Here is a 13,636-nt window from a genome sequence, read left to right as displayed (position 1 = left end):
ATTATCTATTATTTTTTGTTTCTTTCATTTTGGAATATAAAAAAATTATTTATGTGAAAAATGAGTTTATAAAAAAACAAATTTATTATTAATTTATTAAATAATTATATGATGTTTGAAGATTTTTTTTTTTTTTTAGCAATTTGTATCTTCAAGAGACAATTTCCTATTTTTTACCTTTTTTTAAAAAATTCTTACTTTTTGGTTTTGGTTTTTTTTTATAAATAAAAAATAGTCATCAGGAGTCTGCAGGGTACAGACACAAACACATATGATTATTATTTTCTCCAGAGATCAACCCCAAATTGTCAGGAGGCAGCCCAATCAATCTTTGGGCTAAATGCCTCTTTTATTCTTCTACACACAACATACATCAATCTAGTGTAAATAATGCAGTCTCATGAATACTTACAAAGCAAAATCCTTAGATATCCCTCCAACTTAGTAGCATAGTAAGAGCATCAAACCAAGCTTTTCTCTATCTCAGACTGCTGCATTCATTCCTGTGAGCTTTTCTGTAAGACTAGTTTCCTGTCGCTGGAGGAGGAAGACATTCCTTGATAATCTCCTGGATCCTTCTCTTCATTAGCTTATCTTTAACACCAGCAAGCATGTTTCGGTAAAACTTTTCCAACATCACAAGCTTACCACGATCAGCTGACTCCAACATGTTCTCCCATTCCTTTGCAATGTCAAAAAAGCCTGAATTCTGCAATGAGATTGGAATATCCTGTTCTTCAAAAGGTTTTCCAAAAATTGAGCCATGAAGTATGCTTGCATATCTTTCCATTGTAGACAGTTTTGAGTGAAGGAGCTTCATTTCCTCTGTTGCCAAAGACAATCTTTTCTCCATCTCGGTGACTTCTTCAGGATCCTTGTTCTCAATCTTTTTCTCCCCACTTGTAGTCCCCGATTCCAACTCCTTGAAATCCTCAGTGAGTGGGGGCCATAATACAGTACTAGGAGCAAAACAATCCACTGTCTTACCATTTCCCAGAACCCCACTCCTTCCCCTGCCCCAAGACCAAAGCTTATATCCATCATCTGCAACAAGAACAGTATGGGCAGCTCCACATGCAACTTGAACTGGATCCCGAAATTTTGATCCATACAAAAGTGGAGAAGGAGCATCCCCAGGATCTGTTCCAGTGAAACTAGCATCTGGGCATAAGCCAAGGCCCTTTTCCATCCCCCATGACCACACCTCTCCGGCCGATGATACTACACTAGTGTGAAATAAGCCACAGTCAACAGAAACCAGGAATCTATGTTCTGGCAAGTCTTTTACAGGCTCGGGCAACGAAATACCTTTTGTGGTTCCATGCCCAAGTTGCCCATTATCCCCTAGACCAAATGTCCAGCACATACTTTCTAATGTGTCACTTGGTCTCTTTTTGTGAGTGAGCAGGGCTGTGTGGAAGGCTCCACATGCTACCTCATAAACTTCCCATAAGGATTCGAGGTTGAAAGTTTTTACCACTTCGGGACGTAACCTGTTCTCTGTATCTCCAAGACCTAACTGGCCATGGCCGTTGTTACCCCAAGAGTAGCAAATGAGATCCCCACCTTTATATGTTTCCCCATGACTAACTAGGGCTACAACATGCTCATTTCCACATGCCACCTTCACAACAGTGTGGCCATGAAAGTCCCAGACAGGAATTGGAGTGAAACTGCTAACAAGAGAGAATTCCCCTTTATCGGGACTGCTTTCAGGGACATTGCCCCACATCCAGAGGCCCCCAAGATTATCAATTGCCAGTGACATCATTCCACCAGCTTTGACAGCATTAACCTGTCATAGAAAGCCAGATGAACTAGTAACAAACACTGAAATTTTGATAACAAAAGCATCGTAGAAGGCTCTTAGCTTGGCTTGATTCTTTTCAAAAACAGAAATATAATTTGTTCCATACCTTCAATGGTGTTTTATTCTTCGTATCTGACTCATCTGTCAGAGAACCAAGAGAGCCCAACCCAAGGAACAGCTCTAACAAGTGGGGGACTAAACAATTGTCATCACTGAAACCAAGTTGGCCATCCATATAGCAGTCAAGGATAAACCTGAGAAATACAAAAAAACATACGGACCTAGCAAAAGTGCAAAACAAGTTCCATGTCTAAATTTGGCACTGACATTGAAAGCAATGAAAGGAAAATAAAGAAACATCACCATGATAGAGGATACAGCTATTGTAACCCCAGCACCAAACTGTTCCATCATCTGCCATTGAAGAGGAGGCAAAAAGCAAAATCAGAATCACCGGAAATCACCTCCTAGTTCAAGTTATTTACTACTTCCTTGGTTTAGAAAAAACTTCATCTTGAACCTGCTCCCATGATATGTCTGTTGAGGTCTACTACTTCTATAATTTGTAGTTGATTACCTTAAGATCATATAGCTGAATTGAAACCACAAACTCTAGGTGGATTATGGATATGCATGAACAAGCTTACTAAGGTATGGGAATTGCTCTCGGAATACTACATTGTTCATGGAAAATAATGAAATCCCGGAAAAAAAATTAAAAAAAATCCTATTCCCACTAAAGATGGCTTAAGAAGTTGGAGAGAGCATATCATTAGACAATCCCAAAATAACTGCTACAAGTTTTGTTCGGGAAAAAAAAAAAAAAATTCAAAATTCATGCATCCGAAAAGCTAAACTAACCTGCAAGAGCCACACTATGGTAAGCACCAGCAGCAATTCCCACAAACTTGACCCCCTTTGAATCTGACTTTTCAGCTGAATCAAACTTAATTGGAACTGGAAAAAGCTCGTCAGCTTCTGAACCAGTCCCCAGGCGCCCAAATGTTCCTCTTCCCCATGAATACACACGGCCATCGCCTATCATTCACACAAACCCAAATCTCAGAAATTCATTGAGGGTATTTTCCATTATTATAAGAACTCATGAAGCAAATTATTTTAGATTTGTAAGACGCAGTAATATATACACACACATCTGGTGAGTTTTTCATATTTCTCAAGCAAATATTTAAAATTTTCTTTCCTTTTCCTCAGTTCTCTTGGCCACCAAACTGGGCCTTAATTCTCGCTTACGCTCAGTCTGATAAAATGCAGGAAAACACAAAAAAAAAAACCAAAAATCTCCGCTCTTCTAATCCTAATTCGACTATCTGCTTTCGTCGGCCAGTTTTCTATTTCTCGGAAACCAAAACAGCACAAAATATAACCTAGAATCCATGTTAGTTGCTCTTTCCCTTATTTTTCTCGGCAGCCAAACAGAAAAAAAAATAAATAAATAAAAATGAAGAAATGCAACTAAACAAAACTCTCTCTTTCTCTATCACCTGTGAGCACGAGAGAGTGAGCTTCCCCGGCGGCGACAGAGACAATTTTTCCCCTCAAATTTCCAGATTCCGGAACTGTTCCGGCGTCCTCCATCGTTTCCAGCGAGGAAGTATCGTGGCTATGGTCAAGTTGTAGGACTCCACCACTTTATAGAGGAAAAGTAAAATTTAGAATGGCTTAAAATTTGTCCCATATCTTATGACTTTACTGAATTTTTTTAAATCACTTCATCAAAAACAAATTATTATAATTTCAATAAAAACGCTTTTAAAACATAATTTTTAAAATAAAATAATCAACAGAACAAAAAATTAAAATTTTCTATATATTTAATTTTATTATAAAAATATGAAAATAATTAAATTTTATTTATTATATTTTTTCTAATAAAAACTAATAGGATAAATATATGTATACAAACAAATTTGTGTACCAAAAAGAATTAAAATATAAATAATAAAACTCGAAAATTTATTTATGACATTCGACACTTGATTGATGATATTTTTTATAATAACTAAAAAAATTATGTAGCCGAAATTAAAAATAGTCGGAAAAAATTTATGTGATAATATTAGATAGAGATTGAGTGAAAATGTGAAATGCCTCTATACCATTTTCTATTGACAATGACTCTAATCAAACTCAGTAATGCTTATCCTTTTGTGCTACAATGGCTTTGGTGCGTTAGTATTTGATTGGATGATGGTTAAGGCTTAACTTTATTTTATTTTTAATTATTATTAAATATTTATTTTTATTTTTATTTTTTGTTTTCTTTCCGGGTCGTCGTCCTGTTATCTATCATAAATTTAACATTCTAGTATTTGTTGAAGATTTGCTTGAAAGATTTTATTAAGTTTCTCGGCAACCAAACATAGGTTACGGGAAAATTCATTAGGCCCGCGAGCTGTTGGATGAAATGCTAGAAACCAACGTGGTAAGATGGACTTCGAAGATCACGGATAATGCACGTAGAGGCCTCGTCGACCAAGCGCTATCTTGCTTCTTACAAATGCTGCGTGCAGGTATCGAGCCAAATGCCATAACGTACTCAGCCACAATCAGCGCCTGTGCTCAATCAACACGACCCAGTTTGGCTACAAGCCTGCATTGTTTGATTCTTAAAAAAGGGTTCTCAAATCAGCTCTTTGTTTCAAGTGGGTTGATCTCTATGTACTCGAAGCATGACCGCATAAAAGAAGCTCGTTTCTTGTTCGACGATATGCCTGAAAGAGACGATGTATCCTGGAATTCAATGATTGCAGGGTATTCGCAGCGCGGTTTGAACGAGGAAGCTTGTGGCTTGTTTTGTAGTATGATAAATAGTTGCGAAAATTGGAAATTGCTTGTCAGTGATTTTACTCTGGCTACTGTTCTCAAGGCTTGTGGCGGTTTGGGCTGTTCTAGAATCGGCAAATGCGTGCATGGGTATGCAGTTAAAATTGGTTTTGATTCGGATTTATTTGTTTCTGGGTCGACCGTCTATATGTACTGCAAATGCGGTATTTTAGATATGGCAGGCCTAGCTTTTGATCAAATTGAAAATAAGGATATTGTAGCTTGGAACACTATGATTACTGGGTATGCTCAAAATTGTTATGAAGAAGAGGCTATTGAATTATTCTATCAGATGGAGTTAGAAGGCTTTAAGCCTAATGACACAACATTTTGCTGTGTTTTGAAGGCCTCAACTGCAATGTCGGACAGTGCAGTGGGTAGATGCTTCCATGCTAAAGTCCTGAAGTTGGGATGTTCAATGGATGTTTTTGTGGCTACTGCACTAGTCGATATGTATTCGAAATTTTATGATATAGAAGATGTGGAGAGAGCTTTTGGTGAAATGAGCAAAAGGAATTTGGTGTCCTTTAATGCACTCATCACAGGCTATAGTTTGATGGGTAAGTATGAGGAAGCATTAAGAGTTTATTCCCAGTTGCAATCTGAAGGAATGGAACCTGACTCCTTCACATTCGTAGGCCTTTTCTCCTCTTGCTCTGTATCAAGTACTGTTGCTGAAGGAGCTCAAGTGCATGTCCACTCGGTCAAGTTTGGTTTGGACTCGGATGTCTCGGTTGGGAACTCAATAGTGAACTTCTATTCTAAGTGTGGCTTCACTGACTCTGCATTGGAGGCTTTTGAGTCAATAAATAGACCTAATTCCGTATGCTGGGCTGGAATTATTTCAGGCTTTGCACAAAATGGTGAGGGAGAGAAAGCCCTCATGCAGTTCTGCAAAATGCGCAAGTTTATTGATAAAACAGATGAGTTCTCTTCCTCAAGTGTTATAAAAGCAGTTTCAAGTTGGGCTGCGGTTGAACAGGGAAGGCATTTGCATGCCCATGTGATGAAGTCGGGGCTTGACTGCACAATATATGTAGGAAGTGCAGTGATTGACATGTACTCAAAATGTGGGATGGTAGAAGATGCACAGAAGGTTTTCTCTGTTATGCCTGAAAAGAATGTTGTTTCTTGGAATTCAATGATAACAGGTTATGCCCAAAATGGTTTCTGCAAAGAAGCACTTCTCCTATTTCAGGAAATGACAAGTTCTGGAATTTTGCCCACAGCTGTAACATTTGTTGGGATCCTATTTGCTTGTAGCCATGCGGGTTTAGTGGAAGAAGGGAGAAACTTTTACAATTTAATGGTTCATAATTATGGAATTCCACCCTCAATGGAACATTGCACTTGTATGGTGGACCTCCTTGGCCGAGCAGGTTATCTTGAAGAGGCAGAGGCCTTTCTTCTCAGTTCTTCATTTTCAAAGGAACCCGGAATCTGGGGGTCTCTTCTTTCTGCCTGTGGAGTTCATAAGAATTCTGATGTTGGCTCTCGAGCTGCTCAGCACTGCTTGTTTTTAGAGCCTCATTATTCCTCCTCTTACACTGCTTTATCTAACATATATGCATCTAAAGAATTGTGGTCTGAGGTATCAAGAATAAGAGATCTGATGAAGGATATGGGGGTTGAGAAGGAACCAGGGTGCAGCTGGATTGAGTCATTGAGGTTTGGAGTACAATAATGGTGTTCATCCTGGGGACAGATTTACGCTCCTTGAAAATGACTGCAGCCCTAGCGCCCTCTCGAGCTTGGCAATCAGTCAGATGTGTGATCACGATCTCCACCATATTCCAAACTATACACGAGAAAACCAGCAAGAACTGGTAAGTTCTGTCTATTCATACATGCATGCTAATATCCCAAACTATATTATGTGTAACAGCATCAGATGCTTTGGTTTAGATTATGCCTTTCCCAATCATGAAATTGGCATTTTTGTTTTCCTTTGCCAGGATAATAAAATTGAACCATAAAACACTTTTTTTTTTTTTCAAATTTTCATTATGTTGTGCATGTATATACAGATAACATTCATCCACGGCATTTCTTGTTCTTCCTTTTCAGGTGAACTGGGTGATGGTAAACCCTAATCACCCCAGAGACCCCCATCTCCCTCAGCAACCTCATCATCATCAGTAACATAAGCAGCCAGGTTCAGATACCTCTCCTGATCTGTCCTATTGCTCCACCTGGCCCGACAAATGACACAGCTAGCTGACCTCCTCCCTCTAGTCCTCTTCCACGTCAACAAGCATTCCTCATGTATGGGATTCCTACATGTTCCACAAGCCACCACCTTCTCCCCTCTTCCCATCTCATCAAGACAAACAGGACACATGGTACCATCCTCTATTTCAATTGCCGGCCTGGAAGAGCCCTCCCTTGCCTGCAAGAAGAGCTGATGAAACCTCTCTCGAACACCAGCCCCTGCCACTGCTTCAGGCGATGTAGGCTTGCTAAGCAGGTGACTAAGCAGGCACGGCCTCAGAGTCCTCCTCCTGAGACACGAATCATCAAGAGAGACCCCCAATACCTTTATGAACACAAACAGAATATGCTTGCAGGGTGTTGTCCTGTCTGGGCAGGTGCATGATGGGTTGGTGGATAAAGTCACCGTATACACATTCCCAGTGGCGCCCAACACAAAGAAGTTGGACTCAGAGCGATGAAGGAGACGAAGGCGGTGGCGGATGGCTCTGACTATCCGGTCTGCAACAGGCTGTGTAGGTTTAAACCGGGGGTGCAACCGATGCTCCGGTGGCGATGAATTGGAGGCAACAGACTCCATTCAACAATGGCAGTTATGGCAGTTAAGGTGGGGAAATGAACAATACCCCTATTTGTAAAGGAATGTGGTTGAGATTCTTTGAGTAGGCTTGAGGGACACGAGAGGGATAGCGGAAGAGTAGGGAACATTATAACAGGGGAATATGGAAACCTTGAGTTGGTGGGTTGTAAGTTGTGACCAAAAGGCAAGTTTCATGAAATCTAGCCACGAGAACAGGTTGTGATTGCTCATCATTTTCTTCTAAATTCCCAGTTAATGATCCAAAAGCTCATTCTTCCCAAAATCTAATCAAGATTTGCAGTTAAAAGAGTGGGGAAGAGTTGGTAGAGGATGCTGGATATGTCATAGGCAAACCATTATTCCTGAAAATCACTTTCCATTTATAGCAATGTGTTGGGATCCATTTTTCAGATTACTAAAAAATAATTTAAAATACTTGAGTGTCCCAAACTTATTATTATTATTTGTTTTAGTGGGTGTTTGGAACTTAATATCTTAATTTAGATCATTAAGTAAATTAAGTATATTTAGTAAAACACTTAATAGTATAAGTTAAAAGTAGAAAACAACTTTAAGTAATAAGTATAAATAATTAATTTATTTTTAATTACATATTTTCATATTACTTTTTTTTTATCCTCATTTACCTTACCTATTTCTATGATCTTATTATTGTTCTACAATATCTACTATTACTCGATTTTCTTTACCCTAATTATAATTTATGAGAATAAATATGTTAATTTAATGATTTAAAATAAGTTTTAAATTAGTTTTTTTAAATAATTTTAATTTAATATAAAAATTAAATAATAAGTTTTAAGTCAACCATTTAAATATAATTTAACTTAAAGTTAACTTAAATTATTAACTAATAAATATTAAGTTTTACCAAATACGTAAACATAAGAAAAATTATGAGATTTAAATAATAACTTATTCCATAAAGTAAAATAAAACATTTACGATAAGTAATATTTACTTAATTTTCATATTATGCAGTTTCTAAATTATAAATTATTCAAACAAAATAGTTAGATAAGGAAATAACTCTTTACTAAGTTTAAACAAAGGTTTTGACTTTCTCAAACTGCAATTATTTTGTTTTCAACAAATAATATATTTTTTCTAAAATTATATTAAAATCAGGTGTCTTTAATCCAGACTTGGGGTTATTGTGCTAAATTAAGAATTTGATAAATTTATAAGATCATATGTTATAAAAAAAATCTACATAATTTTATATAGGTCTAACTTATTACATAAATTAATAACTTTTTGATATATAACTAAAGCATACTATCCATATAAGAAGCTTTCGTAGTACATATTTCAATGTCACAACTAAATCCATGTGATCTTGTATGATGTACTATATTAAATCACTTAGTTCATAAAATAAAATATTTAAGTAATTGATAAATTAATATTTGCTTAATTAATAGATTTTCTTTGGCCCAAGGCTATTAATTAATTATGTTTAACCATATTAGATTATGGTAAAATAAAAAATAATAAAAAATTATTTATAAAATTTAGACACCTTCAAAATATTAATTTCAATAAAAAATATATATATAGATTATTAAATCTCAAATTTTTATATTTTTTTCTTAGACGTCTAAATTATAGATAAAAATTTGATAGAGCGCTCATGCGCCTTGTCTCTAGCAAGAGCTGTCCTGCCAATATCATTTTATAGTTTTCCCTGTGTTTTCCTTTACTTTCCACGAATTCTGCTGCTAACCAATCACCATTCAACCCCTTCTTAGACCTATCTTCCTCTTCGCTACAAACAGCCCAAAACCAATGTTGGGTTCGTTCCGAAACTCTTCCCAGCCAAACAAGGTGCATAATCTTCACTTAAGTTACTTGTTTTCTCTCTTCTCTCTCTCTTTTTTTTTGTTATCTATTCATTACTTTTTATTATCAAAAGCAGCAGAAACAAGAAAGAGAATGGTTTGCAGTGAATTTCAAGCCAGAAAACTTCATACCAGGTCTCATCATCGGTTTCATTTTTGGGTTTTTCTTGGATTTATCAAAAGTCCCCAAGAATCAACCGAGGCATAATAATTCCTTACTGGGAAAGCGCCAGCAGCAGCAGCAACTAGTATCAAGTAACTCTGATGAAGAACTTAAAATGGTCTATACTGATGTCTTGGTTCTTGTTATCTTGCCTTCTATTAATTTTGTTGTTTCTTATTAGTAATTTCGTGTAAATGTTGAAATCAACTGGCATGTAATTTTGTTTCATTGAATTTAATTTCATGTTATTTTCGTTTCTTAAAATGTTTTGCAGTAATGGGTTTCATTCACAAGATAAATTAGTGGATGGGCTTTCATTTTTAGTCTTTGTGAAATGAGGAAGTTCGTGGATGAACCCTTTTAATTGCCTTTGTTTAAGGGGATGTTTGGAGTTGTGACATCTAATGGGAATTCATTGTACTTCACAAAGCATATGATGGTTCAAATTCATCATTCAGGGTTCAAACAAATTTGTTATCTAAGTTAATTCATTAGGCACATAGAGGTGGATGATGAGGTGGGGATGTATCTGGTTTCACTTGAATCATAAGGATGATTTGTATAGCTGTAGACTTCTAGTGATTTTTTAAAATTGTCTGATTTTAAGTGGGGACTTCTAATGCCAGGTTTTGGTTGTTAGACAAGACCTGAAAATGGGAACAGGGAAGATTGCATCTCAATGTGCTCGTAAGATCCCTCAACATCTATTTATGTCGGCATTGTGCATTTCATGCCTTTTGTTAATTACCTCATTGGATTTATCTAACGAACTTGCAGATGCAGCCACTGGCATGTATGCGGAACTGGTGCAAAGGTATATATATCTGCTGATTATAAGTGATTTCCTCTTCCCCTCGTTCCCTTCTCATCTCTCTCTCATCCTGAAGCACAAGTTTGAGAAAACGAATTTAGTACTGAATATGATGATATTACCTGTTAGCTAGACATAAAAATAAGTGCAAACTACTACAACTACTAGAAAGTTGCATGTTTCTTGATGGAGTAGGTTGTTGTATTGCAGCCAGAGGTCACTTTTGAGACAATGGGAGCAATGCGGGCAAGCAAAAATAGTTGTCACATGCAAGAATCAACAAGAAATGTAAGTGGGTGACCTCATTGTAACGTATTGTTTTCCCCTAAATGTGTAAAAGCTAACTGTTCTGTGTTTAGTTTCTCTTTTGTCACTGACACATTGAGTTGCACTTTGGACCCTCTACCAGGAATAAACTAAAGGAAGCAGCTGAGAGTATTGGCCTTCCAACTTTCGTTGTTGCTGATGCAGGACGCACACAGGTATAATTTTGTATGACATAATGACGGGACTGATAAAGTCATCTTGAAGTGCTCTAGTGCAAATAATAATCAATGAGGCCAGGGTATATAAAAGCCAAAATAAAGAAAATGGGTTGCTTCGATGTACAAGCCTGAGTTTTCCTTTAAACTGGACTCCAGGACATTTAGACACCATATACCAAAGTAAATTTCCTCTTTATTTTTCATAGCACCTGAACTGGTTTATTTTATTACCACTGCATCTGGTATCATTCATTTGGAATTACTCTAGGGTTTCTTAAAGTTATGTTGTTTCTATTGTCATGTTTGATGATTTTGGTGGTGATGAAATTCAAACTATAAACTTGTGGATTCGAATGTTGTAGAATCAAAGACTAAATCATTCCTTGTGTTTCTCAATTTCCGAAAAAGTGTTCAGATCATTTTTTGGTCAATCTTTTCAAACCATGAGCACTTAGCTGTTGGAACAGCTGTTGCAAGTTTCAATTTTTCCCCCCTTTGTCTCCAACGGCTACAATAAGCAGCCCAATAGGGTAGTCCTCCCTCGTATTCATTAACTTCCCAACCCTGACAAAGTCAGGACTTGATCCTAAGTCTTTGGTGGAAGCAAAAGCCCCTAGTGACTTTACCAGGATGCTAGCTGATACCTTCAACAAGTTGCAACTTGCAACTTTAAGGCAGCTCTATAATTTATTCACAATGAATAAAGGGGAGAAAATACGGTTTTACTTCTGTGAGACAGGGTTTAGTTATATTGTACAAAGAATCCAAATGATGTAGCTATATGTTGTGCTCTGAATATAGTACTTAAATTTATGTGGCCGCTGCAAGTAGTTTGGGATTTGACTCTAAATTATGTACTCATGCACTGGCTTTCAACTTTGGTTGGTGCTCAACCAGAGGTTTGGTTACTAAATTTTTAAGGTTTTATCTGAACCCGTCTTATTTGAGATATTGAGACCTTTTTGTTCCACATAGGTTTTGTCTGGCTCAAAGACAGTTCTTGCCATCGGGCCTGGTATGTTTCTTCTCATTTCCAGTTTACTACATGAATTTTCCTTAATTGGTTCTGATTTGAAGGCTGCTCTCTCTGGATGCTAAGATGTTCTAGTTTTATGTTTGTTCCTCTGCTTAAGCTTATAAAAGCTTCTTGTTGAAATTTTATTTCAAGTGTCATTTTCCAGCTTGGTGTTCACCTTCCCACTTGTTAAAATTGGACCTACTGGTCTTTGGGTTGTCTGAAACTTACTTACAGTTTTTAAGACTATTCAGACATCCAATGAGAATAAAATGATTTGATTTTGCTTTCCTTGTCATTAGATATCCACCATTTTCTAGAATGGCACCATACAGAAAATCTAGACATTAGGAGAACAAATATTTAAAATATATGTATACATATAACTTAAAATTGGATAATTTCATGAAAATCCTTGAAGTGAATTTTCACATGCAACAAAGGTGGATTCCTTTCACATGCTATAGAAGAATTGACTCTTCATTCCAATGGGGCATCCAGATGTACCCTAAATCAATGATGGTATCCACATGTGCGAATTCTGGGTGTTTGAGAGATCCTGAGATGTGAAAGGGGATTAAAAAGAAGAAGAAAAAGAAAGAGAAATTGTGATCTTATTTGCACTAAAAGTGCTGGAATGTTATGACACTGTTTGTGTTGGAAGAAAAAAGGCTTTAAAAATGTAATCTTCATGTGAAGATTTTTTATATGACATGCACATCATTGTGAAAGAATAACTGCAACCATGACGATTTTTGAATCTGATAGTAGATAATCCAGAATCCAGCTATGCTTCTAACTATATTTCGAAATGTATTTCCTTGCAATTATCAAGTGTCAACTCATAAAAAGGCCCGAGAGAAGTTTACGCTTGTCAAATCCATAATAGCAGTTATGGTTGATCACATTGTTTTTGTCTCCACATCAAATACCAATTTATTTACAACATGTTTGTTGCTGTTTTGGGCAGGAAGAAAGGCATCGGTAGATTCAATAACTGGGAAACAGCGCCTACTGTGATAGTTTTTGGACCGAAGTTTGCAACTCTTTGGGAGGGATTTCTTTGAATGTTAGCAGCTCATGGAGTACGGTTAAGGTGATTTAGGTCAGACTGCAACTAGTCTCTAAGACAAATATCATTTCTTTCTAGTTCATATTCTTATTAGCTAACTATTAGACAGTTTCGCACTTGGTCACTGAGAGAAATGGAGGAATAGAGTATATGCTCATCAGAACAAATGTAAGATCAGCAGTTTTCTTCTTTCCATTTCCTTTGACAGCCAAATGGAGCACAAGCAGCATCCTTCTTCTGGATCTCTCAACTCCAGAAGTCGGAAACTGGGTTTTGGCGAGTCTCTAAGTCCTTTCATCCTCTGTGAGAAGCCCATCACCTTGTGCTTCAGAAACAGAAGAAAATGAAGAGACAACGTTGTAATCATCATGAATGTTTTATAAAGAGAGTTTACCTTTTGATATGGCCTGTGGTGAAACTTCCATTTGCATCTCAAGGCTGTGACTTGAAGTTAAAATCTTTGAAGGCACAATACATCTAACTCATCTCAAATGCAGTACAGGTGATTTGTAAAACAGTTGAGAGTTGATGCTTGATGGAACTTGCCCAACTTCACCTAGGACAATAGCTGAATATATCATATTCATAACCTCATATTAAACTTGGATCATCTTGAAAATGGACTCATTTCAAGCATTAATTAATGCAGCTTCAGGATCGATTAAGTTCACTCTGTGTATTATGAAATGATAATACAAATTCTCTTGAGTTTGAGCAGATGACCCAATTCAAAATTTTATTTATTTGTTTAATACCAAAGAAGAAAATGGTTTTTTTTTT

At 36.7% G+C, this 13,636-nt stretch overlaps 4 protein-coding genes across 7 annotated transcripts; 2 read left to right on the top strand and 2 right to left on the bottom strand.

The window, feature by feature from the left end:
- Nucleotides 1-254: 254 nt before the first annotated feature.
- LOC100261092 (ultraviolet-B receptor UVR8) lies at nt 255-3,502 on the bottom strand. Its single transcript, XM_059736184.1, has 5 exons — nt 3,316-3,502; nt 2,672-2,848; nt 2,183-2,224; nt 1,917-2,026; nt 255-1,795 (listed from the first exon to the last, which is right to left on the bottom strand). Exons 1-5 carry the CDS (start codon nt 3,407-3,409, stop codon nt 524-526), a joined length of 1,695 nt encoding a protein of 564 aa, XP_059592167.1. The 5' UTR covers nt 3,410-3,502; the 3' UTR covers nt 255-523.
- Nucleotides 3,503-4,070: 568 nt separating this feature from the next.
- On the top strand, nt 4,071-7,676 carry LOC104878995 (pentatricopeptide repeat-containing protein At3g09040, mitochondrial). Its single transcript, XM_019219190.2, has 2 exons — nt 4,071-6,483; nt 6,725-7,676. The coding sequence occupies exon 1, from the start codon at nt 4,239-4,241 to the stop codon at nt 6,339-6,341; it is 2,103 nt and encodes a 700-aa protein (XP_019074735.1). The 5' UTR covers nt 4,071-4,238; the 3' UTR covers nt 6,342-6,483; nt 6,725-7,676.
- On the bottom strand, nt 6,623-7,655 carry LOC100266212 (uncharacterized). Its single transcript, XM_002281166.4, has one exon. The coding sequence runs from the start codon at nt 7,446-7,448 to the stop codon at nt 6,747-6,749; it is 702 nt and encodes a 233-aa protein (XP_002281202.1). The 5' UTR covers nt 7,449-7,655; the 3' UTR covers nt 6,623-6,746.
- Nucleotides 7,677-9,095: 1,419 nt separating the features above from the next.
- On the top strand, nt 9,096-13,259 carry LOC100243888 (uncharacterized). Of its 4 annotated transcripts, XR_785556.3 has the most exons (9): nt 9,096-9,296; nt 9,388-9,591; nt 10,100-10,160; nt 10,251-10,287; nt 10,495-10,572; nt 10,694-10,766; nt 11,745-11,784; nt 12,755-12,889; nt 12,966-13,259. XR_785556.3 is itself a non-coding variant. In XM_002281155.5 (8 exons), the coding sequence occupies exons 1-8, from the start codon at nt 9,258-9,260 to the stop codon at nt 12,802-12,804; spliced, it is 582 nt and encodes a 193-aa protein (XP_002281191.2). In that variant the 5' UTR covers nt 9,096-9,257; the 3' UTR covers nt 12,805-13,259. The 4 variants fall into 4 exon arrangements, 3 of the variants coding, with proteins under 3 accessions (XP_002281191.2, XP_059592166.1, XP_010648489.1); XM_002281155.5 differs by having other exon boundaries at nt 12,755-13,259; XM_010650187.3 differs by having other exon boundaries at nt 9,126-9,296; nt 9,391-9,591; nt 12,755-13,259.
- The last annotated feature ends 377 nt before the right edge of the window (nt 13,260-13,636 follow it).

Source organism: Vitis vinifera, chromosome 4 (genome assembly GCF_030704535.1).
Source record: "Vitis vinifera cultivar Pinot Noir 40024 chromosome 4, ASM3070453v1".
In the NCBI taxonomy this organism is placed as follows: domain Eukaryota; kingdom Viridiplantae; phylum Streptophyta; class Magnoliopsida; order Vitales; family Vitaceae; genus Vitis; species Vitis vinifera.
This window is presented reverse-complemented; position numbering and strand designations above follow the sequence as displayed.